Source organism: Kalmanozyma brasiliensis, assembly GCF_000497045.1.
Source record: "Kalmanozyma brasiliensis GHG001 unplaced genomic scaffold PSEUBRA_SCAF10, whole genome shotgun sequence".
NCBI classification, from domain to species: Eukaryota; Fungi; Basidiomycota; class Ustilaginomycetes; order Ustilaginales; genus Kalmanozyma; species Kalmanozyma brasiliensis.
The window spans coordinates 78,664-105,259 of NW_015961949.1; the positions used below are offsets into that span (position 1 = coordinate 78,664).

Genomic DNA, 26,596 nt, shown 5'->3' on the forward strand with positions numbered 1-26,596 from the left:
GCGCAATTTCAACGCTCTTCAGCAACGAATTTGGGCTCAGAACAGCCCAAACTGCGACCATGCTCCAGAAAGACTGGACACAATCGCACAATGTCATGCCAACTTAATCCGCCCTAAAATTCACAAAACTTAGCTTCATTTTGTGATCCTCTTCGCTGCATTTTGTGACCCCCTTTTTTGGGCTCGTTTCCGACCATTTCCAAGCCTCTTGATTGAAACATGCGCCGCTTTAAAGAAACACTCCGGAAATGCGGTCAGAAAGCAAGCCCTATCGGTCTCAGTCACATCAAGAATTTGGCTGGTGATGCCAAAAGAAGTGCATAAGTATGTTTTGGCGTTTTGACTGCGTCGCAAAAAGCCGTCAATATGTCGACAAAATTGGCCCATCCTCAGCCTCCCGCAACGGAAGAGCTGTCTTGAGTGTGGAGGTCAGACCCGGAAGAGCTGTGCACAGACCTCGAGAAGTGCACGTTGACTACCATCATACCACCTGCCTGGCCCAACAGCAGCGACGACGACGACGACGAACAAAGACGAGGGCCAGCACAAGAGCCTATACGAAGCCAACCCATACACGCAAGCATGTCGTTGGACAAGACGCTCGAAACCATCCTGCGGAGCGAATGCGCTCACCTCGGCACACAGTTCACGTCACGAGGAGGCTCGACGGTGGTGGCACAGCCAAGCGGACGGAGGCTGTTCGCGAAGATCGAGAGCTCAGTGGAGCAGACAGTGGGAGAAGCGGAGAGTCTCAAGGCAATGGGCGCGGCGCTGAGCGACGACGACGGTAAGGGTGGCGAGGGCAAGCTAACGCCAGAAGTGCATGCATCTGGAAAGTCGGACGATGGGCGAGCATATCTGATCACGGACTACCTCGATCTCAAGCCGTCGATCAGCAGGAGTGGACAGAAGGTGCTCGGACAGAGGCTAGCGGAGATGCACAAGCGGGGCGTCCACCCAGATGGGCGCTTCGGCTTTGGCGTGGCCACCTACTGTGGTGTGACAGTGAGTTGCTCTGCACATGCTTGCACGGCCGCGCTAGGTATTGGCGGATAGCCGAGTCTGAACAATATCCCTCCCCTGCCTCTTTTACAGCGACAAGAAAACAGCTGGAACACTTCATGGCCCAAGTTCTGGGCTGATCAGAGGATCGGTGACCTGGTAAACCGAATCAATGCCGACCAGGGAGACCCGGAGCTCAAGGATCTGGAACAGCAAATGCGCGACAGGTAAGTCCTCTGATACTTCATGGCCATCCGTGCTTCTGTGATGCTGACAGTCTTTGCTTCGAAACGCTGCCAGGGTGTATCCAGTGCTCCTAGCACCGCTCGAAGCGAAAGTCAAGCCGAGCATCCTGCATGGCGACTTGTGGTGAGTTTGCCCTCGAGCATCTGGGTTGCACAGGGACGATAGACGACTGACCCACGACCGTTCTCTGCAGGTCTGGGAATGCAGGCACGGTCATGGACACTGGAGAACCGGCGATCTTCGAGTGAGTAGGTGGTAGCGCTCGATCTACCGGGCCCCGCTCGTTTTGCGATCCTCCTGCTGACCTTGTTGACCCCGTCATCGAACCCTGTTCTTGCTGTGTACAGCCCGTGAGTCCACCATTCACCTAAAGTGTCTGACTCCGAGACCTGCTTTGTCTGACACAGCTTACCTTTCATGCAAACCGTAGCTCAAGCTACTATGGCCACAACGAAGCCGAGTGAGTCCAATCCATGCTTCACAACTCGATGCTCTTACATGCTTGTTGTCGACCCATCTGACCCATCGCTCGCCACGGTAACGACAGGCTCGGGATCATGAACATGTTCGGAGGCTTCACACGGGACTTCTTCGACGCTTATCACGCCGTCATCCCGCGGACAGAGCCGTACTACAACGAGAGGCTCCGACTTTACGAGCTCTATCACCAGTGAGTGCTTTCCCGACCGCATGAGAGGCGTTCTCGGTGACGTATGACGCCGACACTTACATCCTTCCTGACATGTGGACTTGCGCATCGCTCCTTCGCAGTCTCAATCGTAAGTTTGCTTCACACAATCCGAGCCGCTCACGTGCTCAGCTCGGGGCTCTCCAATCACATTCCGCGCGGACATTCTGACAACAATCCTTTCCTTGATCAATATGATGTCAGACTTGCTCATGTTCAGGGGAGGCTACAGATCCGGCGCCGTCTCGATCATGCGGTCGCTGATCCAATTCTGCGACAATGTCGACGACGCCAAGTGACACCATCCCTGTCTGTCTGTCTAGGCAAATCCGAAGCCTTCACCACCTTCGTTCATGGCGAGCAGGAGCGACGAACGCAGCTTCTCGTACGACTCGTACTGCGGCAGATCGAGCTGGTTGAAGCATGTGTGCGCGGCCGGCAGTCGGTCCGCTCCGTAGGCCTTGTGGATGTTGAACCTCTGGGTGCCCTGCACGCCTTGGAGGTGGGCGAAGCCTTCGAGCGGCACTTTGCTGGTGCCCGTGATGAATTGGAGCAATTTGGCCTTCTCGGTCTGGTCGAAAGATCGGACGGCACGCCACCACCACTGAATGACGGCATCGCCAGAGCTGTAGCCATGCAACTCGGTGTTGTTCTTCCATGCGTCGACATCGATGTCTGGCAAACCTGAAATAAGAAGCTCGAGCTCCTGCTCTGAGAAGATGCGGATGAGGTCGGACGGGATGATTTCGTTGAAGCCGCCGAGGAAGGCCTCGATCTGGGACTTGATGGACTTTGTGAGCCTCTGTTCGGTGACAAGCCGCACATACTCCTGCTTATTGGCCTCGGTGACCGCAATCGACGCGCCGTTAGGCTGCAGTTCGACGATCTTGGTCTCTCCAAACTCTTCATCATCGACGCTGAAGGTGAGATCGAGAATGTCTGTAATGTCGTTGTTGAGCATCCACTCGAGACTCTTGAAATATTCGGGGTCGATGGACTCCAAGTCTCTGTAGTCGACGGGCTTGCCGAGGATGTGCTTGTAGAAGCTGCGAGTGAAGTATGCGTCGAGCAGTCGACCGTCGTAGATGGCCTTGCCGATGATGCGACCAACGAATTTGAAGAAGGAGAGATGATCCGGGTTGACGTACGACATGCGGTTTGGCTGGTATGTGGTGCGATCTGCCGCACAAGGTTGGAAAAGCGCATAGTCTGGGTTGAACATGGCCCTGGCCAATACCTGGAACCACTCCCTGGTAACACCTCCTGCGTCGATACCCTCCTCGTTGTTGAAGCGAACGTTCAGCTTGCCGTGCTTGACCTCCGGCCCCGACTTTCTAGAAAAGTATCGGAAACTGTCTTCGAAGACCGAGTTTCTGCGGACCGATAGCGACAAAGGTGTGTAGTGGTCGCGTCGACCCTTGTGTAGCTGCTGTGTAAAGTAGTTTTTCTTGTTATCAAAGTCAAGCACCTTCGGATTGCGGACGAGCAAAGCAAAGGAGCCGGACATGAGCGTTGGGTTCTGGCGAACCATGATGTTGAGGATCTTGCGGTGCTTCTCTGTGAAAGCGAAGAAATTGTCCTCCATGATCTCTTTTGCTGTTTTAGGACCCTGCGTTGACGAGCGGCTGTGGGCACCGAGGGTGGAGGAGCGGCTGAACGGAGGCCGAACGTCACCAGGAACGATGGGGGTTTCGCCATCTGGGCTGGTGACGTGCTGAGAGACCACCATCATGCTCTCGATCAGAGGAAGGAGGATCTGAGCCGCTCCAGGGTCGTTCTTCATTCTCGACAACACATCGCTGAGCTTGGACCACAAAGGGTCGAATTCGAACGACTCGTAGATCTTCGCGAGTTTGGCCTCGTCTTCTTCCCGTCGCTTCTTCTGCTTCTCGAGATGGGTCTGATCTGATGGTCGGGAGCGACTCGATGAACTGTGACGGAAGTCGGCGCGAGGGTCGCCGGGATAGGGCATGCTCATGAAAGTGCGGATCATCTCGGGGGTCGGGTCGACGCCGAGTTCGCGCTGCATGGCTCTTGCTTCTGCGCGCAGAGGAGCGCCTGTGCTATCGAGGGCGATGACTCTTGTGAGGGAGTACGGGTCGAATGGATCCGTCATGGCTACTGATCTGGACCGTCTACAGTAGAAAAATGCTCGCGCTCGTGTTTCGCGGCTGCAAACGGACTGCCGTATCCGCACTATTTCGATGGAGTGCGCTCTGTGCTGGCGAGTGGATGATCGCGCGGCTGTTCCTTATAAACGTCGTTGCTGCTGGCAGTGTAATTATACCGATGAAGAGGCTGAGTCCGTGACTGTTCCGAGCAAACTTGCGCTGAAGCGAGAGATGTGATGCGCTCGAGCAGAGGCCTGTCGCTCTTCCGCGCTTACACTAGGGCGGCAGGCAGATGCGAAGTGAGGCGTGTGAACCTTGCTGACAAGGTTGCAGCGTGATCTTGGTGATGGTCGGCGGGCAGGATGTGTGATTTTCGATTGAATGCCAAAATCGAGCTTCCAACACATCGGAGAGGGTGCCGAACGAACCCTTTTTCTGAAGCGAGTCGAAAGTGGAGCGAGCCAGGCGGATCTCCCGATTCACCAAAAAGAGCTGGACTGGACCCTCGACGTAATTTTTTGGACTCAGCTTTCAGAAAGTCACAAAGCATGCAAAGCGTGTCGAAAGACTGCGCAGCGCACGGTGACATGGGGCCAAAGCTGAGTCGACTACCCCGCATTCTACCATCATCACCACTCCAGAGCGGATCCTCTACGACACATCACGACGATCGGCTTGCTCACAAAGGTGCCTGGTGCTCCTTGCGACAGCAGCAGAGATGAGGATCGCTACTAAGCGTCTCCAGAAAGAGCTGTAAGTACTGCATCACTCTGTCGTGTTCGACCCTGCGCAGATCGACAATGCATTCATTGTGCTGACATCTTCGCACTTGCCCCCACTTCTCACAATCCCACACGACAGCTCGGAGATCAGGATCAAAGGAGCTCCAGAAGGCTGCGAGATCATCAAGGCGGAAGACTTGCAAGAGTGGCAGTTCTCCATACAAGTGCTTGGCAACAGCCTCTACCAGGATCAGAAGTTCGGCCTCCGCTTTCGCTTCTCCGACACATACCCAATGGAGAGTCCCGAAGTGGTCTTCATGACGACAGACGGCTTCCAGGCCCCTGTGGTAAGTCGCTGCCCTGCAAAAGATCCGCCGCGATTCTCCCTTGCTGACTCGACCCGTTCTACCCTTGCTTCACTTCAACAGCACCCGCACGTCTACAGCAACGGCCACATTTGTGCTTCCATCCTCGGCAACGAATGGTCGCCCGTCCTCACAATCAGCTCGGTGCTGCTCACTCTTCAGAGCATGCTGGCAAGCTGCAAGCAGCTTCAGAGGCCGCCGGACAACGACTCTTACGTCAAACGCGCGCCGCTCTCCCCCAAAGACAGCCGATTTGTCTATGACGACGATACAGTTTGAGCAGATCTCATCACACACCATTCTCAGCATTTGTACAAGATCAAGGGTTCCAAACAGCATTCTCTCGACTGCGCACTGGGTGCTATTGCGTGATGAGGAGAGTTACACAACAGCAAGAGCTTGGCTTCGACACGGTCGGAGGGTGCTACTGGGAGGTGCGGCCGAAGAAAGCCTTCTGCTCGCCGCAAACCGAGTTGACGCAGCCGGGACAGCGCAGCAGCATCTGCTTACTAGTGAATCCCTGACTCCAGACATCCTCTCCGCGCTTCTCGCCCTGGATCTTGCTCGACGTGCCCTCGACAGCCGACAGATGCGAGGCACAGATCTCGGCCATGGCACGGATGAAAGTAGGCTCGTCGTTGAGCGACTCGGCACGCTTGAGGGTGATGCCGTGCTCCTCAGCCTCTTCCTGCAGCTCAATGTCGATTTCGTAGAGCGTCTCGATGTGGTCGCTGGTAAAGGCAATAGGAACGGCGATGACATCCTTATGGCCTTGCTTGGCCCAGCCCTTGATGGTGTCGCTCGTCTGCGGACCAAGCCAAGCAGCAGGACCAACCTGCGACTGCCACGTCACTCGGTACGGGTTGCTCCACTTCAAGCGCGTCATGACCGCAGCGACGGTGGCGGCGACCTCGGCGGGGTAGGGGTCACCTCGACCCGAGACAATCTGCATGGGCAGCGAGTGGGCGCTGAACATGATGGGCACCTTGTTGCGCTTCTCCTCCGGATACGTGTCGAGCACAGCTTGGATGCGGTTGGTGAAGGCTTCGACGAGCAAGGGATGCGTTGGCCATCGGTCGATGAGCGACCACGAGATGTTGCCTTCTGGTGCACCGCGCTCTTTGCGCCTCTGAATCTCGCGGTAGAGCTCATTGAGGTTGCTGCCGGTGGTACTACAGCTGTACTGAGGGTACTGAGTGAAACCGACAGCACGCGTGACGCCATCTTCGGCCATCTCGTCGAGTGCTTCCTCCGTCAACGGTCGTGCGTATCGGAAAGCGACGTACACCTTGTGTGGCGCTGTCTCTGGGTGAAGCTCGTCCAACAATTCGGTCATGGCCTTGCCCTGCGTCCTTGTCCAGCGCAAGATAGGAGACCCGCCCCCGATCTTTTCGTACTGGTTGACGATCTTGGGCGTTCTTCTGCGGGCGATCAGAGGAGCGAGACGAGACTGCCACGGCAGCTGGATGAGCTCGCGATCGTGAAAGAGCCGTGAGAGGAAGTCGCCTACTTCCTCGGTCGTCGATGTGGACGGACCGCCCATGTTCATGAGTAGCACACCAGTCGGTGGCTTGTTCTTGGCAACCGTCGCTAGAGTACGACACAGAGGCGAGGATCGCGCCAGTCTGACGGGAGCAATAGAGTTGGTGAGGCGCGCTCTGCTCGCAGCGGCCAGCATGCTCGTTGACGAGCTCGAGAGCATTGTGACGAAGTTTTGCTTTCAGCAGCGGCGAGTTAGCTTGCTGCAGCTTATTTGCGAAGGAGCGAGGTCCGAGAGAAATGTGGTGGTCCGACGAAGGGATGGAGCTGAAAGGTGGGGCCGGTGATGGGTGCACTGGAAGGTGTGGGTCGAGAAGAAAGCTTCCACAAGAGCTCAGATCAGCCAAATCACGAATTGCAGCGTCGATCCGAACCAAAAAGGCTGTCGCATCGCGTAATCTGCAGGAAATCCAAGCAGCGTCCAATCGACTAGGCTCAGTTGCAAGAGTCGATTCGGGTTTCGGACCATGCCTGCGGTCACCTTGGTGAACGCAACGGTCCTCCCTTGCGCTTCGGGCACGCTGTCTTCTCATGCTCTACCGGCCACTAACGAGGGAGTCCAGTAGCAGATAAAACCGTCTCATGAGTAGCCAAAGAGACCGGAAAGCAGGTCAACCAGGCAACCAGACCTGCTTGATATACGCGTGTCGCACCCTCAGGAGGACTTCCTGAGCTCTTGCACAGTCTTGCCGGCGTCGTGACAGCATGCTTTCGAAAATTTAGCGCTGGTCGGGTATTGTACAGAAGCAGAGAGCAGACAGCGAAAAAGGGCCATCGAAGACGGAGTATTGAAAGGTTGTATGGACGCGAGCGCGATCAGTGCTTGACGACGATGGGGACTGTAGAAACGACGGAAATCGTGGGGAGTTCGAGTCAGTTTTTGAAGTTCAGCATGAAGCAAAGATGTCTCTACGAAGACTGCCTGAAAGCAATCGACTTCCGATCGATACTTACTGATAATGACGCAAAGCAGGATGACAATGCCGACTGTTGAAGGGAAGCGGAGGAAGAACAGGTTTGACGGATAGCTTTGATCAGCGCCCTGCAGCCCGAGTAAACGGAATTCGTCCTTTGATACTTACTGGCAATGATGACTGTAGCGGACAAAGGTCGAGCGTTTGGACGAGATGGCGGAATTGTGTGCATTCGAGATCAGCGAGAACCCCGGGTCGATAATGGGCGGAATCGCAGATCGTGCTGGCTGTAGAAAGCACTTACTTCGCATCTTCATGTCCTTCCACCACATCTGCTTGCGGACGCGGTTTGCGCCTCGTCGGAAGCCCTGAGCGGACACGGCGAGGTTGTCTGATCGAATTCGAATGATAAGTCGAAAGATGCAAATCAATAGGTGAGCGTCGCGTCCTTTCCTGATCCCTTGGGGACCCGTCGTCGTCGCGGCGAAGCGACGCCTCTTGACGCCGTGCTGATCAGCAACGTACCAGTCTTGTCCTGAAGGCTGTTGAGGTTCTCGCCACGCTCGTTGACTGTCATTGTCGTCGTTGGCAGGGTTTGCAGATTGGAGAGGAGATGAGAGTCAGCATGGATACACATCGAATGCGCACAGATTCTTCGAAAGTGTGCTCACCCTTGTTGATGTTGTCGCGCATGATCGAGATGGTGTTGTCGATCTCGGAGTGGATACGAGCCGTCTTGGAGTTGGAAAAGTTGGCTCCACCGCCGGAAGGATCGGAGCTTGCGTTCCCCGAGGGGATGTAGGGGTCGTAGCGGCTGTCGTTCTGGGCAGACATGTTTGCAATTGGTGCGTTGCGATGTGTGAGGGACCTGCGATGGTTTTGGTAGCTGAGAAGGGAGTGATGGTCGGCTGACTTCAAAGCGAAGTATCACTGCAGACCGTGCAGATTAAGCGCACAGCCTTGAACTGGCTTGAGATGTGTGCTTCTCGGCTGCATCACCCATTCGAAAAAGCCACACTCGGCGCCAGTCTCACAGAGTCACGCCAAGCCACGGTCGAATCGGTGCTGGCAGAGGCAGGCAGGTTCACGCTCGCGTCGACTTGACGTTCACGCTCTTTCTACCCTTCTCCAGCCCAAGAACCCCAGAGTGACAGTCAGCTTAGCATGTCGCCATCTGCTGCCGCAAAAAATTGGAAGTGAGAAATGCGACTAAATTAGAGGTGTCTCTCAGTTCTCAGCCCCTTTCTCCTCTTTTCCAGTCAAGGCTGACCGTGACTGGACCCGTTTCGTGCGTGTGAGTGAGCGAGTGCCCGCTTGGCACGTGCATTTTTTGCGGTTGCAGCCTCCACTCTTGGTGTTGCTTTCGATGAGGAGGCAGCAGAGCGCGAGATGATGCAAGCTGAAGCAGCAGCTCAACAGCTCGGCGCGATGCCTTTTTCATCGTGAGCGAAAGCCGTTCGGGTCAACCCGAGCAAGACACTCAACACCATCTTCCAGGTCTGCCACCATCACACCTTACAACTATATCTACTTACCACTCACCAACGAATTCACATTTCAACATGCCTCTCTTCGTTCTCAGCCCCGTAAGTGATCCCATTGTCAAGACCATGACCTGCAGCAGCTCGTACTGATGTCATACTTCATTCCAAATCTGGAACGTCGCTTTCGAACATGACCCTTTCCACCGCACAGGCCTCTCTGGCGCACTCGGCCCTCTTCGCCGGCTACTACACGTACCTCTCGTCCAACGTCATTGTCAACCGACTCAGCTCCAACATCTGGCTCGGCTCTGGCGATGCTGACAAGGTGCACGGCCCGGGCGACAAGAAGACCCAAACTCCCGACGAGCTTGCCAAGCTGCAGAAGGCCGTGCGTGCCCACGGCAACTTTGCCGAGTCGGCCCCCTTTGCCTTCTTCCTCATTTTCCTCGCTGAACTCAACGGTGCCCCCACCTCGCTCGTCCACGCCGCCTACACTACCCTCTTTGCCGCTCGTGTCGCCCACGGAAGCATCGGCATCCAGGCCGGAAACGGCGCTGCTATCGGTCGTCCCGTCGGTGCTCTCGTCACCCTCGCTGTCACTCTCGGCGCCGGCCTCTACAACGTACGTACTCGCAAGTCGTCCGGTCCACAGCCGCGTGCTGGCCAAGTCGCTGACCACCCTTGCTTCTCTTTCCATCATTTCTTGACAACAGTTGAACCTCGGTTGGGAGCCCCTCAAGTCGTTCCTCGGCTTCAAGTGAGCTCGCCCCCTTGTGGGTCTCTGAGCTGCTCGATCCAGCTCACCTGCTACTTTGTTTGCTCACTGCGTAGACGACGGAAGAAAGAAAAAAATCAAGTTCTGTTGTACAAATGACACGTTTACATGAGATGCTATTGCGTAAGCACCTGAGATACGTTTGGAGCAATAAGGGCTGTCGGACGCTTTGGAGACCGATCGGGATCATGGCTCGTCGGCATCTGAAAGCGCGGTCTCGGCGTAAAGGACGGGTGTGCCAGTCGTCGGTCGCGGGTCGATCAGCCCATTCAGTTGTGCTGCTTCGGAGCCGGGCGGCGGTAACGAGACCAGGTGTTCGCGGAATCGCAGCATGTTGGTGTGCACCGTCTTGGTCGGCTCGTCGTGATCCTCCAGGACAGCAAGCGCGAATTGCTGCATATCCTGCGGTGCACCGAGGGACGCTGAAGGCGAAGCAGAGCCGAACGAGGCTTGCGTGGAGGTGTCCAGCTCGTCGATCTCGTCTGCACTGTCGTACGCGTTGCGAACGGCGTGCTTGACTTCTTCGTAAAACTGAGATGAGTGGGTTGATGAGTCGCTTCCAAGCTCGTCTGCGCTCGACAGCGGCGAGCCGTTTCTGCTGCTTGCCCCGCTCGTGTTCTCCCGCTTTCGAAGCAGTGATGCGGAAAACGCCTGTGTGCGTCCCTCCTCAAATTCAGCGACTGATGCGCCCTCCTCGTCGTCCGAGCCCGCGAGATCCTCGTCACGCGCGCCATCCTCGCTCCCGAACTCGGACTCGGATGTGCTGTAGTCGGCGGCGCTGCGCACCCACACGTCTTTCTCCAGGTCGTGGTGATTTGGTCGCTTCCTCTCCGTCTTGGCGCCGCCGGATATGTTGAAGGTCCGGGCGGATAGGAGAGCTCTTGCTGGTATCTTGAGTCTGACGACCAGACTCGCTCGCGATGCTGCAGCAGCTCCTTGCCCGGCGGACTGCTGAGCTGCTATCAGCTTGAGCACGCGACGAGCCACGCTCAGCCTTCCGAGAACGTATTCCTCGAGCTGACTGTACGGCTCTCCTTCCTCCACCTCCTCGCTCAAATCCAAGTCGATCTTGACCGGCGTCCAGGGGATCTCGCTTTCTCGGTCATTGAGCGGCCTGCCTCGTTTCTTGGGCGCATGCAAAGCCTGGTCGGCGTCCATCTGACGCGCCTTTTTGGTCGTCTTGCGAGCCGCTTTCTTCGGTAGCGGTTCCTCCATTTCGAGCGCAGCGGGATCTGCGAGCATCATGCGCTCTCTGGTGAAAGCCATAAGCCGCTCCTTGTTATTCCGTACCAGATCACCAAAACCCGAACGTATGAGGCAGCGGGAGCAGTTGCAATAGCCCAGACAATTTGGGCAGCTGAAATTGGACGCTTGAGGGTCAAAGACCACGTCGTCGTAACGGATCGTGAGGCAGCGTTCGCAGTACTTGAAGTCGCATCTGCTACACTGCATTTTGGGAATCTGTGTCTTGCGCCTGCATTGATGGCAGGAGGTCATGACTGTACCATCGGGGAGCACGTCTGGCTGCCTGTATCTGCGCTTAGTCTTGATTCGACCGAGCGAGTCGTAGCCTCTGAAGCGGTCGTCATCGTCTGTATCGGCATCGATGACCTGTGCGTCGTGTGCATCCTCTTCGTCGTCCTCCTCGTCCTCGCTCCAGCTGATCAGGTCCTCCGGTCGGATGTCAGGCACATCTTTGATGAAGATGTATTCGTTTCGAGCACGGTCTCGAAGTGCTGGCACTTCCACGTACGCGAAATCGAAGGTCTCGCCGGGTAAAGGTGCCGATTTGGTGGTGCCGTCTTCCGCGAACTTGACCTTGCGTTCGTATTTCTTCTTCTTTCGGGGTGACGACTGGCGGTCAGCCTGCGAAGGCCCAGCCGAGTTGGAGCGTGCGCGCTTTCGTGGTCGACCGCGGCCCCGTGAGGGCACATCTCGCGTCTGTGTGGGCTCGTCATCGTCGTCCCGATCGCTTCCATCTTCGCTCTGAGGAGTCGCAGAGGCTTCGAAAGAGCTGGCGTCTCCATTGACGGTGCCGGGCTTGGCGAGGCCAAGCTTGACGAGAAGCGCATCGTTCTGAAGCCTCCTGCGCAAGGTGCGCTGCTCGTAGTCATCGTCGTCGTCCTCTTCGTCGCTTGCCTGATTCGCCTTGTACGCATCATACAAAAGTAGGAGTTCCGGGTCTTCTGGATCCAACAGTCGACGCTGATCCGCCAATGGATCTGGTGGCGGCTCCGGTGGAGAGGCGGACTCTTCCGTCTGCTGTGACGTATGCCGCACCTCGATGCCATTGAGGTCCGGCTCTGTGTCGGAATTGACTTGCGGCGGCGGCAATTCCGGCGCGCCGAGCAGGTCCTCGACCACGTCAGGCAATGCTGGAGCGGATGCGTCCGCGGATGGTAGTTCCGGCGTGACCACATCGTCCAGGTCGTCGTGGGCGGCGGCAGAAGGCGGATGAGGCGTGAGTGTTGACGGTGCTTCATCGTCGCTACTGTCGAGGAGTGCAATTATACGTCGCGCTGCATCCACGTGTCGTTTCGTGTCGGAGGAGGAGAGCAAGTCTCCGAGCGTAGGGCGAGTATTACGCTTCGAGCGCGAGGCATGGCCGTTGGCGCGAGAATGAGATTGCGATGGCGCGGAACGCGATGAGCTCGCGACAGCTGAGTCGTTGGTTACTGTGCGGCGAGTTCTTGGCGTGCGTGTCTCCAACCACGAATCGGACCCGTTTGGTGGGACATAGCGCCGCAAGGGCATGTTGGCTGGTGAATACGCTGGCTCAGCCGAGCGCTATGATGTGACGATACTGGGCTTAGTGTACGACATTTGCAGACGAGACGCGGACGGGTAGGTAGTATCCACAGAAGTCCAGGTTGTTGAGTGGCCAGCGCTGAGTGCGGATCCGCCGAAGTGATGACTTGGGTATGCGACGGTGGAGATCCGAAAGGACGCGAGGTTGTGTCGCGAATGGCTGAGTAGCAAGGCTTTGTCTGAGGGCGATGTGGGCCGGGCTGAGCGGTCGTTTGACTGGCTGAAATGATGACAGAGCAGCGCGATATAGCAGAAGCGGAGAAGCCGTTCTGGATGTGACGGTGAGGAAGGATGCGGGAGGAAGGGATGGAGTCGTCTGAATGAGATGCGGGTTGAATCCGAAGCTTCTTGTGATCCGCCCAAAGCTAATTTAGCGGAGGAAGGGTCCAACGACGCTTCCACCCAAAAGTCACAGGAATTTCTGACTCTGCCTGGCATTTCACGATTCTTCGCGTGGACATGCAGGCAAACTGCATTCAGCCATGTCGTGTGTCCTGACGCACAATGCGTTAGCGGCTCTGCAGACTCGCAATTCACCATCACTTCCAGTCGGAAGCTTCACCTGTCCGAGAGGATGCGAAAAGAGCACTCAAGCTCAAGCACCCTTAGCGGATCGCTGTGTCGAGCGAAGCTGCACGATGACGGTCGCGTCGCTACTGTGATATTGCAACGGTGAGCAAGCTCGACAAAGACGCAAGGAAGGGGTATAGCGAGAACGGTAAGAACAATTCAGAGTCGTGGGAAGAGCCGGTCCTGGTCGAGCAGGTAAGGTAATGTCTTTGTATGTCAGCGCAAGCTGGGGTGGAAGGATCAGAACATGGTCGCGAACGCGTCAGAGGCATCCTTGGACGACGACGGCGGGAACATGGGCTTGCCATCCGCTCCCAGGTGGTTCTTGCCGAAAGTGAAGCCCACCCACAACGCCCTCCCACCTGCACCCGAGCCGCTCTCGCGCACCGCCTCGACGTTCCTCTGCTTGTCGTGCACATCCTTGTACCGAGCCATGTCAGCCGGGTCGTCAAAGTTGTCAAAGTAACCTGTATCCTCCTCGTTCTCCAACTCGGGGATGAAGGGTGCCTTGAGATCTCGCAAGCGACCCAGGTCCAGCGAGCGGAAGAAAGGATGCGCCTGCACCGGTTCGAGGCTGCTGTATCGTCGTTCGGGAGTGTCGACGAGCTTGGTGATAGCATCCCAGGCCACGTCGCTGAGGTTGAACTGCATATTCTCGGGCGTGTCGTACACGGGTCGCTGCAGCACCTTTTGCCAGTTCTTGAGGTTGGCGAACGTCTCGTCAGGGTTGCTACCGCTGAAGGGAGGGAAACCACAAAGGAACTCGTACAGGATGCATCCCAAGCTCCAGTAGTCGACACCGAAGCTGTACTGTCGTCCTCGCAGCATCTCGGGTGCAATGTAGTCGGGGCTGCCCACAATCGAGTTGGCGCGATGTTGAGTGTGCTGGATCATCTTCTTGAACATCGAGCCACGCTCGGCAGGCGTGCGATAGACGAAGTCAGTGTCCTTAACAGCATCCAGTCTGGCCTTCATCGACTCGATCTTGCCTGGGTGGAGCGCACCCGAAGCCAGACCAAAGTCGGTGAGCTTGACGTGACCGCTCGAGTCGACGAGGAAGTTTTCGGGCTTGAGATCGCGGTGAATGTAGCCCAGACGGTGAAGCTCGTTGACCGAGACGAGCATCTCGGCCATGTAGAAGCGTGCATACTCCTCTTTTAGCGCACCATTGTTGCACAGCAGCGTGCGGAAGTCGCCACCAGGAACGTACTCCATGGCCAGGAAGACGTGATCGGGATCTTGGAACGCGTACAGAAGACGTACCAGCCAAGGCGTCTTGGTGGCCGTCAGGATATCTCTCTCGGTGAGAACGTGACGCACCTCGTCCATCTTGACGAGAATGCGCTTCTTGAGTCGCTTGAGCGCGCAGATCTCGCCCGTGTCACGCTTGCGAGCCAGGAAGACTTCTCCGTAGCCACCGGCGCCCACCTGGGTGATGATATGGAATTGATTGACGCGAAGCTTGGTCCTCCTCTTGCGGAGCAGCACACGTTCACGTCCAAAGTACGAGCTGCGCTCCTTGAGATATTCCGGCGTCGGTTCGGCGCCTTTGGTCTCGGGCAGCAAGCCACGCGAGCGTGTCGACTCCTCGAAGCGAGCATGTCTGGCTTTGCGATCAGCGATGTAGCGGAGGTTGTCAAAGTAGTAGCTGAGGAAGTAGAGCTGAGCGACGTTGGCCTTGCGTTGCACCTCGGTGCTGCGCACGATGTCGTTCTCCCATGGCTGCAGACCGTCGCCGCGCCTCCAGCTCCTCCAGCTTCCCTTAGGATCGGGTTGAGAGTCGTTGCTGGACTCGTTGATGCGCGAGAGCTCGTGCGTCTTTGGCGCCTTGACTTGGTCATTGAGGCCCGATAGCGGAGAGTGGGTGTTTTCGCGTTTAGAGGGTGTCAGCGGCGAAGCTACCGAAGTGCTCGCATCCATGGCTGTAGCTGGCGCCATCTTGGATGATTGGGTGTGGATGGTGGTGGTGGTAGAGAGAAGTAAGGTCAAGATCGGAGAGCAACACGGTGTCTGAACAGCTGACAGCTTAGATTCATCAACTCTAAGCTCTTTTGTTGCAAGTCCGACCCGCAGCTCTGTGTCGAGTCGTGCAATCGTCCTGCGCGCTGCAACTTGACGCAGCGGGAAAATGGCAAAAGTCGTGAACCAACACACCAACACACCAGCCACTCTGGACTCTCGCGTCGTCAAACCTCACAGCTGCTGAAAAACATACTCAGTGGACCCTACTGCCTCTGGCTATCCAGCACACTGAGGTAGAGATGTTGACATGACTTGTCCCATCCTGTGCCACTGAGCAGCAAGAGTTGTACTCGACACATCAAAGCTGTACATGCGGCGGCCCGTCACAAATCCGTACTTTCGTATTGTTTCGAGCGAGCGAGCATGCTCGGTGGCGCATTGCGGATTCGGGCGTAGCATTGATTTCCGTCGTAGGGCTCGAGACAAGAGCAAGAAGCCTATCAGTGTGCATTGGGAGCCCATGATGGGGGAGCAGCGCAGAGGATGGTCTTGAAGCCAAAGTGTTACTTTCCACTAAGCCTCGCGACGCGGTCACGTGCAGAAAGACCCTGGCGCATTTGAAGCACACAGACAAGGCGCCACGCGCTGAAGATCAACCAACACTTTTCGGGCCAAATTCATTTTGGAGCTGCTGCAGACGCACAGTTGAGAACATCGACAGCTGAGCTCCACAACTGTTCTTCAGCACCACCATCGCTTCCGCTACTCTCGCCGATAACAACCTGCTCTCGCATCGGAAAAGTCGCACAAGGGCTACTTACATCTCGAGGCCGTCCAGGTCTCCCCATCCTCGAACAAAAAGTTTTAGCCAACAACCTAATTTGCAAACGATTCATCATGGCAGCTGCACCACGTCCATCCGTCCTTGCGACACCACGCAGGCCATTCGGAACGGCGACGCATTCCAATGCCGAGATGCGCAAAGTCTATGCCGATCTCGACAACAACGCCGTATTCGACTTTTCCAGCATCGTCTCAGCGGTCAAGACATTCTCCACACGCTTCCGCGCCTACACCGAGAATGCCATCTCCAACATCAACGACGACAAGGCCGAATTCGATGCGAATCGTATGGAGCATCGCAATCAGCTCAGGATGCTAGACCGTGAGATCGAGGACGCAAAGGCGAGCCAGGGCGAGCTGTGGGATACCATTGCAAAGGAACGCGAGCAGGATGCCAACCTTCGGACGCGACAGCAGACCCTTCAAGCGCAAAAGGCGTCCGTCACACAGCGATGCAATGAGCTTCAAGCTGAAATCGCAGAACTCAGACAGAACCTAGAGAGCAAGAAGCAGGCCAAGGAGGCGCGGAGGGAAAAGCTCAAAGAGCAGATCGACAAGAATGGTCCCGAGCTGCGTCTGCTCGAAGCCAAGACCGGATGCTCGGTCGTACCCACCAAGGTCGGTGATCAGCTCAAATTTACCTTCAACCTCATGAACGCAGACGACTGGTCGCAGGAATGCCACTTCACCATTGACGTCAGCAGCAGCAAGTACAAGCTCACCTCGGTCTCACCAAAGCTCGAAGCCAGCTTGCAGGAGTCGCTCCTCCAGGAGCTCAACTCTACACGCAAATTCTACACTTTCGTCAAGAAGATGCGCGCCGCGCTGCGTGCTCAAGTCGAGAAGGAACGTCTCGATGCACGCGACGCTGCCCGCCGTGGAGGTCGCTGAGCTTCATGCCCGTTTCCAGCCTTGACAGCCCGGATCGCATGCACCTTGTGCTCGATCGGGTCACGGTATCTCCTGACCGTCCCCTCACGCTTGTTGCCGTCTTCTCGCCACTCCTTAGATACCTCTTTTGTTTTTGTATTTGTACTTGTATCACACCATGTCTGCCTTTTCTTGCACCAGTCTTGTCACGCTTGTGCGCTGTATTTGAAACCGTTCCCTGGGTAGACACACTCTTGGCCAGAGAGGACCTAAAGACAGGGTCGGGAGCTGGAGGGCTCTCACACTCGCAAGTTCACCAGCATCATCACCATCAATCGGACCGAAGACCTTTTCTTGACCGTGATTTTGAATTTCATTTTTCTGAAGCGTCGGCCAATTTTGGTGACGTTTTCTGACACATTTCCGACCTGAATCACACGATGCAAGGCCTTCTCTCAGATCTTCCGTCCTCATCTATAACCACAACGCCAGCTTTCGCTGTCGGACGCCACTGTCCGCCAACACTACCGAGGACGGGATCAGACGTTCCAGTGACCGGTCCGGACGCGGCACCAGGAGAGAGCAATCATGGTGGCACCACGCATGTCGATCAAGTTCCTGGGCACCTCGTCCATGCCCAACTCGACCAGGAACTATTCTTCCCTCCTCTTCAAGCTGGACAATCATACTGTCATGGTCGACTGCGGCGAAGGCACACAGCGTCAGCTTCGGTCTCGATATGTCGGCGTCGACGAGCGTCTCGCCAACCTCAAGACCATTCTCATCACCCACCTCCATGCAGACCATGTCCTCGGTCTCGTGCCTCTGCTCATGTCCATGATGGGACCGTCCGGCGTCTCTGCTCCAGCGGAACCTTCTACGCCGCGTGTGGAGATCTACGGTCCCCCAGGTCTGCGTGCGCTGATCCGCACCACACTCTCCCTCTGCTATTCACAGCTGAGCGGCAAGTACGTCGTACACGAGTTCGTATGGCCCTCGCCGGCCCAGATGCCAGAAGATGCACCCCATGCGCTCAAGGATCAGCCCGAACGCACAATACCCAATTTGCCGCTGTACGAAGGCGAATCTAGCTCCGGAAGAAACCTCGACATGGACCCAAGGTCGTCCAGTTGGCCCAACTTCCTGTCCTTGAAGCCTTCAGCTCAGGGTCCAGCTGTGCGTGTCAGCGCAGCGCCCATCTCTCATCGATGTCCGACGCTCGCATACGTCTTTGAAGAGGAAGCAAGGGCTCAACCTCTGGATCCAACTGTCGCGGAAGCTCTCCAACGAAACGGCCCTGCCTTGCAAGAACAAAGAGGCATCCGGCATCCGCTTTCGCTCCTGTCCACCCTCACGACAAAGCGCCGCCCAGTTCACCTTCCCGACGGCACTGTGCTCCACCCACCGCCACTGAATCTTCCCGGACGCAAGGTGACGGTTATGGGCGATACGAGCGACGGGACCGGCGGTTTTACAGAGACGCAACTTCGAGCGGGGCATGGCTTGCCAGCGCTTGCATACGAATCCGACGTCTTGGTGCACGAGAGCACCAACATCGCCCTCCCTCCGCATCTCAACAAGAACGGCAAAGCTGATTCGCTCGAAGAGGTTGCAGCAAAAGCGCTGTCGCGCGGCCACTCGGTGCCTCAAGTGGCGGGGCGATTCGCGGCGCTGGTCAATGCCAAACGCTTGATTCTCAATCACTTTTCCACAAAGTATCCGAGTCCGCCGCACTATTTGCTCGACACGGCAGGCACTCATGCGGAGTCGTCCAACGTGCAAAGTCAGGGCCAGCCAGCTCCACAAGATCGTCAGCTTGGGGACCCGGAGCGGAAAGCGCTGATCATGAAGGAGTTCGAAGTGCAGGCATACCGAGCCTGGCAACAAGCCCCCAGGACGGGAACGCAGCTCGAAACCTACTCGGCGTTCGATGGCTTCCATTTCGAGGTGCCAGCACGACCGCAAGTAGATGAGACAGCGCCGGTCAGAGACGGCGGCAACGTGTTTGCGAGGCCATGGGAGCAAGATTCTTCTGCGGAGCACGACAACGGTCTGAAGAGAAAGCACGTCGAACAGGGCTCTGCGGTCGCCGACGAGACAAGCACCTGGGACCCTTCGCCCTTCCTCATGCCACCGTCATCAAGCGAGAAACCATCATACGCCATGGTGTTGCTCAATTCACCTATCGATCCTCGCCAGGTCGGGCATTTCCGACGCTTGTGGGACTCAGCATCACTCCGTTTGTGTGCCGACGGTGCGGCGAATCGTCTCTTGGACTGTTTCGGTGCCGCAGCATTCGAGCAGCAGAACAGCCCGTCGTCTGTACATCTGCCTAACGCCATCCTAGGGGATCTCGACTCGATTCGACCCGACACGCAGAAGTTCTTCGAGTCGAAGGGCGTGGCTGTACACACGCGACCCTCGCAGTACGCCACGGATCTGCAAAAGACGATCCAGGAGATCGAGGATCAAGAGGCAGGGGCAGGAGACGGCCAAGAGCATACACTCATCATCTTTGGCGGTCTAGCAGGTCGGTTGGATCAAAGCGTGCACACGCTGCATGTGCTGTGGCAGCTAGCCCCTGGCACCGAACATCTTGGCAGCGTCCTGGATCCAGACAACCCCACCGACAGAGGCAATCAGCTCAAGAAGCGACAGCGCACCTTTGCCATCGGAGACGGAAGTGTAGCATGGCTCCTTCCCAAAGGCAAGCACGTTCTCAAGATGGCCCGCGAGGTCATGGGCAAGACTTGCGGCATTCTGCCCTTGGGAGTCGGTAACAGCGGCGCCAAGGTGACGACCAAAGGCCTGGAATGGAACCTGGAGGGAGACTCGACAACGCTCGGTGGGTTCTTGTCGACGTCAAACCACTTGCATGATAAGGACGGCGTGGTCCAGGTGGAGAACGACGAGCCCGTATATTGGACGGTGGAGCTGCGTCCAGATGGCGATTGCAGCCTTTGAGACTTGCTAGTTCAGATGGATGCTCGTTCAGCGACGAGGGTCAGTCGACGATTCACACCATGCGAATGCATCCCTTTTCTTCCTCCATTCAGGCTTCATGTGTGGCCTCTGAGGTTCACAACCGACGGCTCGGCGGCTGTGACCGCCTCGTAGCATCTCTTGATGTGTTGCTGTGTCCCTGTCTGTGAATGCTTACGGAGCAATTTTTTCAGCTGTTACATCGCACCTGGCATTGAAGAGATGAAATTTTAGGTCCCTTCTCCACACCGCAACCTTGGCTCGGAACCAAAAATTTTGGGATCTTCGCACGTCAATCTGCATGCTCGACGTTTACACCTTGTCGCCATCACCCTCGCCATCACCTTCTCCGCGTCACACGACACCGGCAACCCTGTTATCGAAAGCAAAGAACACTTCGGAAGTACCTAAGTGCGCAGTAGATCGAACAAAAGCAGTAGCAATCTTCGCCATCCGCCCTCGCAGTCCGAGATGGTCCGCTCGTATCCGAACATCGTCATCACCGGCACGCCGGGCACGGGCAAGTCGACGCACTCCTCTTTGCTCGCCTCGACCTACTCTCCGCCCTCGAGCTCCTCTCATCCTCTCCGCCAGATCGACGTCGGGGCGTTGGTCAAGCAAGAAGGTTTCTACACGGACTACCTGGAGGAGTGGCAGAGCTACGAGGTGAACGAAGACCAGCTGTTGGACCATCTGGAGCCATTGACGGGCACAAAAGCGCCCGAGCCGATAGACGGGGAAGAGTTCGACGAGGATGAGCTGAGACAGGCCAAGCAGCAGGACGAGGACGATGAGGCCAGGGGAGGGCTCGTGTTGGACTGGCACACGTGCGACGTCTGGCCCGAGAGATGGGCCGACTTGGTTGTTGTATTGCGGTGCGACCATAGCGTTCTTTGGGAGCGCTTGGAGAAGAGGTAAGTATAGAAGATTCGCATTGTGTTGCTGCTTCAAGATACTGACAAAGCTGATGCTTTCCTTTGCCGCTTGAACAGGGGATACCCACTCAAAAAGATTCAAGAGAACAACGAGGCCGAGATCATGGGCGTAGTTGCGGACGACGCGCGGTCATCCTATCCTGCGGAAGCGGTGGTCGAGCTGACAAGCCAAGAGTCAGGAGACGTAGAGGAGAACGTGGAGAGGATCATCCAGTGGATTCACGCTTGGAGGCAGGCGCGCGGACTCGAGTGAATGGGGTACACAGCGGCGGGACGCGCCCGCAGGAAGTAGGTGCATAGCCTACGCCGCCAGCCTCGCCCGTTCCCTCAACTTTGCGATCACAGGCGCCGCCCGCGCCATTTTGGCACAGTATGTCCCAGCATCCCAGCTGTGAATGCGAGCTCGGCCAATTGAGAAGCGAGATTCGCGCTTGGTCAAGGTCAGACGCGGTGCCGGTGTGGCATGTGTTGGCGTGATATTGTGACATTCAGCAGCGGCAACAAATCAGACATCGGTCCTGACCCGCAAATGGGCCGGACCGTTTTGCAGGAACGAGCCAGCCTACTCGTTGAGGTTCTGAGCCTGGAGTCGTGTCTCGAGGTTCCTGAGGCTCTCCTCCTTCGCCAAGAGCTCTTGCCTCTTCTCCTGGATCTCCCTCTGCACTCTGAGCTCGATCTCCTTGAGCTTGTCCTCTTCGCGCTTAAGCTGTTCCTCCTTGAGCCTGACCGACTGGTTGGCAAGCTCTTCGCCTGGAATGGAAGTGTCGGCGTAGTCGCTGTGCACGGTTCTCGAGAGCTTCTCGGTACGGTAGTTCTCGTAGAGAAAGTCGTGGGTGATCTCCTTGAGATCGGTGAGATGTGTGTTGAGCAGGGCGGATCGAAGGCGTGCAAAGTCGGAGTGCTGCGGGTTGTCCACCTCGACGATACCCCAAGGGTACTTGCGTGCGCGAACCGGCTCGCCGTTGACAATGACATCCTCCTCCGAGCCGACAATGGCGAAAGGCATGAGACCACGCAGCTCCGAGTTGTCTGCAATGGTCTCCTCGTCGTCCTCCTCGACATCGTACGGGAAGTTGTACACGGGAATGCCGTAGTGCTCGATGTCCTCCATGATGCGCTTCTTGAACTCTTGCTTCTCAGTGAGAGTCATCGAGTCTGCCTTGCCGATGACAGGGATGACGTTGACACGAGGAGACAGTCGGCGCATGAGCTCAATGTCGACCTCGCGCAACGAGTGGCCGGTGGGTGTGATGAAGTAGAGAAGGGCATGGACACGGTTGTCGCGGAAACGTGGGTTACGCTTGATTCGCGACTCCTCTGCGAGAATGTCATCGTATTGTCGCTCGAGGAAGCCGACAATCTCCGAGAAGCTGCAGTGGCGGCAAGAGTCAGGAAAGAAGCGACGATACAGGTGTCAGTATCTTGGCAGCAATGCAGCTTACGCCCTTTAGCTGAGCGGAGGCAGAAGCTCGAAACTTACGCATATTCGTTGTCGATGTTGTCGCCGAAGCCAGGTGTGTCGACGATAGTGAGACCGATGCGCATGCCATCCTCTTCGAGCTCGACATTGACGGGCTTGATGCGAATGCCTTCTTCAATGTGGGCTGTCTCAGGGTTGTCGCTGATCTTGTGACCAATCACCTCTGACTCGCAGAGAGTGTTGACGAAGGTGGTCTTGCCTGTACCCGAGGCGCCTACGACCATGAGACAGAAAGAGACACCCTTCTTGGCCGCGCGACGGCGCGAAGCCATGCTCGAGTTGATAACGGACGACATGGTGGCCGAGGTGTGAAGTGTTGGCAGTGCGAGAAGAGTCAGTCCGCGCTGCGGGTGGATGAGGTTCGGGCGGTCGGCAAAAGCGTGCTTTTGTTGCGAGGACAACCTTCGGGGCCCGCTCGAGTCGATGTCGCGTTTGATGCTCGGTGCGCAACGATGATGAAGATGATGGAGGAACTGACAGCGGGAAGATGCTTCCAAGCTGAGTGTCTGAGTGTTGAACCGCGCACGAGCACTCCTTCTGCCAGCTCGCGTTCCTTTGAGACACGCACTGCACAAAGGCGGCGGCATTACAATTTCTTGGCCGCCCAATTCAAATGTGAGGCAGCCAACCACAAACTTTGAAGTCCACTTTCAGAAGACTGCGTGCGCCTACCCAAAATCATCTCTTCAGTGCCAGATCCGATGTAACAATCCTAAAAAATTGCTCATCAAGCCATCACTGACCAGGACACAGCATCGCAGCAACACAGCAATGGATGCTAACGAGGCGATTGAAGCCGCCGAGCCTGTTATGACTAGTAAAGCTGACCTGACTCAGCGTCCCAAGCACCGCTCACACGAACAAAGCGCACGGTGCTGCACAAAAGACAACGATTCTTGAACGACAATACGGTACATCAAACTGAGCAAGCAAGCCGTTATTTCTTATTCACCATCTCACGCCCTACGCTCAGAGACGGGCACCGCCACCAACGAGCAGCTGGCTACCGTTCTTGAGCGTTGCCACGGCCTCGTTGACCATCTCGTCGACAATGTCCTTGGCGGGCTTGATGTCCTCGATGACCGAAGCGCACTTGCCGAGCAAGAACCTCTGGCGGGCGCCGGCCTCCTTGGTGCCCTCCTCGTCGTCATTCTCGAGATCGTGGTAGACGGGGATGACACCCTTCTCCGTGAGCCTCTTGATGTCGTCCGGGCGCGACTCCCAGTCCATGATGTAGTCGGTCTTGTAGACGCGGAGGGGACGACCGGTGAAGATGATAGTGCGCACATCGGTCTCGTGCGTCGACTTGAGCACTGCTTCCTTGTGAGCGCGGGGTGCGCCCGACTCCTTGGAGGCAACAAATCGAGTGCCCACCCAGACACCGTCCGAGCCGTAGCAGATGGAGGCGGCGAGACCGCGACCGTTGAAGATGCCACCAGCGGCAACCGTGATGATGGGCTTGCCGGTGAGAGGCGATTTGCGACCACGGCAGATATCGACAACGCGGGGAGCGATGATGGAGAGAGGGACATCACCGGTGTGTCCACCACCCTCACCACCTTGGTAGATGATCATGTCAGCGCCAGCCTCAAGAACCTTGGGCGCGTGCTTAGGGTGGCCAATGATACCGGCCACAATAATGTTGGCAGCGTGGAGCTTCTTGACCACCTCGACGGGGGGCACACCGACGGCCGAGATGAAGAGCTTAGCGCCCGACTCGATGATGATGTCGATGAGCTCAGGGAGCTGGCCGTTGGTGTAATCTGTGTTGGTCTTTCGGGCACCACCGCCGACCTTAGGGAGGAGCAGATCGATACCAAACGGAGCGTTCTTGTCGTGCAAGTGCTCCTTCAATTCCGCCACGACCTTGCGGAGATAAGCAGGTGTGTATCCCACACCCCCGATCACTCCGATGCCACCCGCGTTAGTGACGGCGGCGGCGAGCTCGGGACCAGCAGCGACGTTCCTGATGATCGTATGAGGAGAAGAGGTGTAAAAGTTTGTGTCAATGTCGAACAAGACGCGAAAAGTGGCAAAAAATGAATTACTCACATGCCGGCAAGCATGATGGGGTGCTTGATGCCGAACTGCTCGGTGAGCGGGGTCTTGATCTGTTGTGCGGAAGCCATGATGATGATGTGTGGTGAGAGATGAAGATGGTGGTGGTTGCGGAAGACGAGTGGAAGGCGGGCTGCGCTCAGATGGTTGCACAACAAATTTCAAAATGCGGGGCAAGCACGGTTGAGGCGCAGCCAGCCAAACGTACAGGCAGAGCCACCTTCCGACAGGCGATTAGAGTTGAGCACAAGCGCTTAGGCTCCAACGCAGGACCTGCTGACCTGTCTCTGTGTGTGTCTCTGCGCTGAGGCTTGCCACTGAGGAAAGCGAGCCGCGCTGTGTTGGCGGTGGCAGTCGGCAAAGGCGGATTCTGATTTTGCCGGAAACTACCCGGTGCTCCGGCTAGCAAACGCGCTTGGGCAAGGATGCTCTTTGCTTAGGCGAGACCCTGAGCGAGCATATCGCACGGGAGCTTGGAATCTTCCTGCGGACCCTTGTTTCGGATCGTTGATCTTTGGCAAGGCTTGAAACCATCTGTGCCACGTCAAAGTGTTTGTGACTGGCTCTGCTGTCATCACAGCGGGCTCAGCGACGATGAACGAGGCTGCCACCAAAGCAGCAACAGCTGCGAAGACGATCGAGACCAACTTTGTAGGCCGCACTAGCATCGTCCACATCCCTGACGGTCGCGCTTTCTGCGGCACCTTTGTCTGCGTCGACTCGGGCAAGAACATCATCCTCGGCAACACGGAGGAGATGCGAGTCACACCAGAGGGACGCAGCTCGTCTCGTAACGTGGGCATGGTCATGATCCCCGGTGACTGCGTAGTCAAGGTTGAAGTGCAGGAAGATGCAACACAGACGCAGCACGCACCGCCTCAACCCTCGCTAGCTCAAGCAGGATGGCCTGATGACGAGTCTTTGTATTCTTGATCGCCAGACGCAAACCAAGAGAGGCACCAACAAAGGACGAAGCGCCATTCAAGGAGAACGCAGACGAAGAGCTTGGTCGCAAAGATCGTAGAGCGTAGTCGCGACCCGATCGAGCTCTGCGATGTGGTCGTGGCCTGGATGCTCGATGGCACATCCAAGCACCTCGCTCATCATCCAGGACAATGGCTTCAACAAGGATGTCTCGATGAGACTCAATGCGTCCCGGCCGCCAAAGCTGACGAAGCTCAAGCAGAATTCGAAGATAGCCGAGATTGGCATGAGCAAACTGGCTCCTACGACAGCGATGCCTCCCAAAGCATCCTCCAGCTCCTGCTCCAGCTTCTTTACGATAGCGAGCGCGATACTTGCGGCGATACTGCAACCGGCTGACTGGCTCCGCGCTTGGATACGGTCGAGGATTCCAGCTGCCATCTTGATCTGCGTTTCATCGCGCCATATCAGATCTGCGAAAATCTGGCCTCCTCTGCTGGTGAGGCCGGCTGCAATACCTGCGTTGATCTCTCGACCCTCAAGCTCGACTGTAGCGTCAAGCATAAGGCCAAGCAGGGCCAGCAAATGAGGACGCTGCTGCGTGTCGCCGGCTACGAGCTCCGTTGCCCTTTCAAGACTAGCGACGAGAAGATTGGCGACCTTGGCATAAGCCTCGAGTCCGAATCCAGCGTCGTTGTGCAACACGACCAGTAAAGACAGCAGTCGGCTCGTCAAGTCGGCGGGACCGCCGAAGAAGTCAGGATGCTTTACGAGTTCCTGGTCGAGCTCGAAACGATCGACATCAGTCGAGGACTCGATCTGAAGGCGCATGCAGTCGATGGTGTGGCGAGCATCGATGGAAGGCTCATCTGCAGGCAGCAGTCAAAGGGGCGGGTGTCACCATCTAGTCCGATGCTCCGGTTGGGACGAGCACAAGACACACTCACCATTCCTCCGCTCTGCCACGAGGACGAAGTAGTCTCTGTAGACCGCGATGGGAAAGGGCAAAGGCTGCTCGGGGAAGTGTTGCAACGACTGCAGGAACCGCGAAACATCTCGCTTGAGAGCCTCTCGCGAACCAGACCCTGGGTCAGCAGCGGCTTGCGCGTCGCCCACGACCACCTGTCGTGCAATCGGAGACAGACAGTAAAGAGCTACGGCGTGTCAGTCCACCTCTTCGATGACGTGTGAAGTTAGGATTCGCCAGCAGGACAGAACATACCACAGCAGCTCGTACGAGGTCTTTCATCGCGACCTGAGAACAAAGAGGTTGTCCTAGGTGTTGGGTTGCAGAGGCTCATCGTCCGTTGGTGACATG

At 56.7% G+C, this 26,596-nt stretch overlaps 15 protein-coding genes across 15 annotated transcripts; 7 read left to right on the forward strand and 8 right to left on the reverse strand.

Annotated features, from left to right (window-relative positions):
* Nucleotides 1–582: 582 nt before the first annotated feature.
* Nucleotides 583–2,235, forward strand: PSEUBRA_000675 (Fructosamine/Ketosamine-3-kinase; the record flags this gene model as incomplete). Its single annotated transcript, XM_059464469.1, has 8 exons — nucleotides 583–1,005; nucleotides 1,096–1,229; nucleotides 1,303–1,371; nucleotides 1,442–1,492; nucleotides 1,679–1,708; nucleotides 1,796–1,918; nucleotides 2,020–2,027; nucleotides 2,141–2,235. The coding sequence occupies 8 exons, from the start codon at nucleotides 583–585 to the stop codon at nucleotides 2,233–2,235; spliced, it is 933 nt and encodes a 310-aa protein (XP_059320908.1).
* A 20-nt stretch (nucleotides 2,236–2,255) lies between these two features.
* Nucleotides 2,256–4,052, reverse strand: PSEUBRA_000676 (uncharacterized protein; the record flags this gene model as incomplete). Its single annotated transcript, XM_016433987.1, has 1 exon — nucleotides 2,256–4,052. One exon carries the CDS (start codon nucleotides 4,050–4,052, stop codon nucleotides 2,256–2,258), a length of 1,797 nt encoding a protein of 598 aa, XP_016294454.1.
* A 713-nt stretch (nucleotides 4,053–4,765) lies between these two features.
* On the forward strand, nucleotides 4,766–5,413 carry PSEUBRA_000677 (Ubiquitin-conjugating enzyme, E2; the record flags this gene model as incomplete). The annotated part of the gene is made up of 3 exons (XM_016433981.1): nucleotides 4,766–4,800; nucleotides 4,909–5,116; nucleotides 5,198–5,413. The coding sequence occupies 3 exons, from the start codon at nucleotides 4,766–4,768 to the stop codon at nucleotides 5,411–5,413; spliced, it is 459 nt and encodes a 152-aa protein (XP_016294455.1).
* A 145-nt stretch (nucleotides 5,414–5,558) lies between these two features.
* Nucleotides 5,559–6,836, reverse strand: PSEUBRA_000678 (Ferrochelatase; the record flags this gene model as incomplete). The annotated part of the gene is made up of 1 exon (XM_016433999.1): nucleotides 5,559–6,836. The coding sequence occupies one exon, from the start codon at nucleotides 6,834–6,836 to the stop codon at nucleotides 5,559–5,561; it is 1,278 nt and encodes a 425-aa protein (XP_016294456.1).
* Nucleotides 6,837–7,489: 653 nt separating this feature from the next.
* Nucleotides 7,490–8,421, reverse strand: PSEUBRA_000679 (Synaptobrevin; the record flags this gene model as incomplete). Its single annotated transcript, XM_016434000.1, has 5 exons — nucleotides 7,490–7,512; nucleotides 7,628–7,660; nucleotides 7,892–7,978; nucleotides 8,113–8,157; nucleotides 8,259–8,421. 5 exons carry the CDS (start codon nucleotides 8,419–8,421, stop codon nucleotides 7,490–7,492), a joined length of 351 nt encoding a protein of 116 aa, XP_016294457.1.
* Nucleotides 8,422–9,149: 728 nt separating this feature from the next.
* PSEUBRA_000680 (Membrane-associated, eicosanoid/glutathione metabolism (MAPEG) protein) lies at nucleotides 9,150–9,832 on the forward strand (the record flags this gene model as incomplete). Its single annotated transcript, XM_016433978.1, has 3 exons — nucleotides 9,150–9,173; nucleotides 9,283–9,693; nucleotides 9,785–9,832. 3 exons carry the CDS (start codon nucleotides 9,150–9,152, stop codon nucleotides 9,830–9,832), a joined length of 483 nt encoding a protein of 160 aa, XP_016294458.1.
* A 200-nt stretch (nucleotides 9,833–10,032) lies between these two features.
* Nucleotides 10,033–12,600, reverse strand: PSEUBRA_000681 (Zinc-finger domain of monoamine-oxidase A repressor R1; the record flags this gene model as incomplete). Its single annotated transcript, XM_059464470.1, has 1 exon — nucleotides 10,033–12,600. The coding sequence occupies one exon, from the start codon at nucleotides 12,598–12,600 to the stop codon at nucleotides 10,033–10,035; it is 2,568 nt and encodes an 855-aa protein (XP_059320909.1).
* An 864-nt stretch (nucleotides 12,601–13,464) lies between these two features.
* Nucleotides 13,465–15,162, reverse strand: PSEUBRA_000682 (Protein kinase domain protein; the record flags this gene model as incomplete). The annotated part of the gene is made up of 1 exon (XM_016434034.1): nucleotides 13,465–15,162. The coding sequence occupies one exon, from the start codon at nucleotides 15,160–15,162 to the stop codon at nucleotides 13,465–13,467; it is 1,698 nt and encodes a 565-aa protein (XP_016294460.1).
* Nucleotides 15,163–16,083: 921 nt separating this feature from the next.
* PSEUBRA_000683 (Chromosome segregation protein Spc25) lies at nucleotides 16,084–16,920 on the forward strand (the record flags this gene model as incomplete). Its single annotated transcript, XM_016434005.1, has 1 exon — nucleotides 16,084–16,920. The coding sequence occupies one exon, from the start codon at nucleotides 16,084–16,086 to the stop codon at nucleotides 16,918–16,920; it is 837 nt and encodes a 278-aa protein (XP_016294461.1).
* A 567-nt stretch (nucleotides 16,921–17,487) lies between these two features.
* On the forward strand, nucleotides 17,488–19,863 carry PSEUBRA_000684 (thiamine pyrophosphokinase, vitamin B1-binding domain protein; the record flags this gene model as incomplete). The annotated part of the gene is made up of 1 exon (XM_059464471.1): nucleotides 17,488–19,863. The coding sequence occupies one exon, from the start codon at nucleotides 17,488–17,490 to the stop codon at nucleotides 19,861–19,863; it is 2,376 nt and encodes a 791-aa protein (XP_059320910.1).
* A 489-nt stretch (nucleotides 19,864–20,352) lies between these two features.
* Nucleotides 20,353–21,069, forward strand: PSEUBRA_000685 (Adenylate kinase isoenzyme 6; the record flags this gene model as incomplete). Its single annotated transcript, XM_016434013.1, has 2 exons — nucleotides 20,353–20,795; nucleotides 20,874–21,069. The coding sequence occupies 2 exons, from the start codon at nucleotides 20,353–20,355 to the stop codon at nucleotides 21,067–21,069; spliced, it is 639 nt and encodes a 212-aa protein (XP_016294463.1).
* Nucleotides 21,070–21,378: 309 nt separating this feature from the next.
* Nucleotides 21,379–22,592, reverse strand: PSEUBRA_000686 (Cell division protein GTP binding; the record flags this gene model as incomplete). Its single annotated transcript, XM_016434033.1, has 2 exons — nucleotides 21,379–22,186; nucleotides 22,297–22,592. 2 exons carry the CDS (start codon nucleotides 22,590–22,592, stop codon nucleotides 21,379–21,381), a joined length of 1,104 nt encoding a protein of 367 aa, XP_016294464.1.
* A 673-nt stretch (nucleotides 22,593–23,265) lies between these two features.
* Nucleotides 23,266–24,425, reverse strand: PSEUBRA_000687 (2-nitropropane dioxygenase, NPD; the record flags this gene model as incomplete). Its single annotated transcript, XM_016434024.1, has 2 exons — nucleotides 23,266–24,262; nucleotides 24,349–24,425. The coding sequence occupies 2 exons, from the start codon at nucleotides 24,423–24,425 to the stop codon at nucleotides 23,266–23,268; spliced, it is 1,074 nt and encodes a 357-aa protein (XP_016294465.1).
* A 523-nt stretch (nucleotides 24,426–24,948) lies between these two features.
* PSEUBRA_000688 (Ribonucleoprotein LSM domain protein) lies at nucleotides 24,949–25,287 on the forward strand (the record flags this gene model as incomplete). The annotated part of the gene is made up of 1 exon (XM_016434015.1): nucleotides 24,949–25,287. The coding sequence occupies one exon, from the start codon at nucleotides 24,949–24,951 to the stop codon at nucleotides 25,285–25,287; it is 339 nt and encodes a 112-aa protein (XP_016294466.1).
* Nucleotides 25,288–25,335: 48 nt separating this feature from the next.
* On the reverse strand, nucleotides 25,336–26,527 carry PSEUBRA_000689 (uncharacterized protein; the record flags this gene model as incomplete). The annotated part of the gene is made up of 3 exons (XM_059464472.1): nucleotides 25,336–26,147; nucleotides 26,226–26,400; nucleotides 26,501–26,527. The coding sequence occupies 3 exons, from the start codon at nucleotides 26,525–26,527 to the stop codon at nucleotides 25,336–25,338; spliced, it is 1,014 nt and encodes a 337-aa protein (XP_059321072.1).
* Between the last annotated feature and the right edge of the window lie 69 nt (nucleotides 26,528–26,596).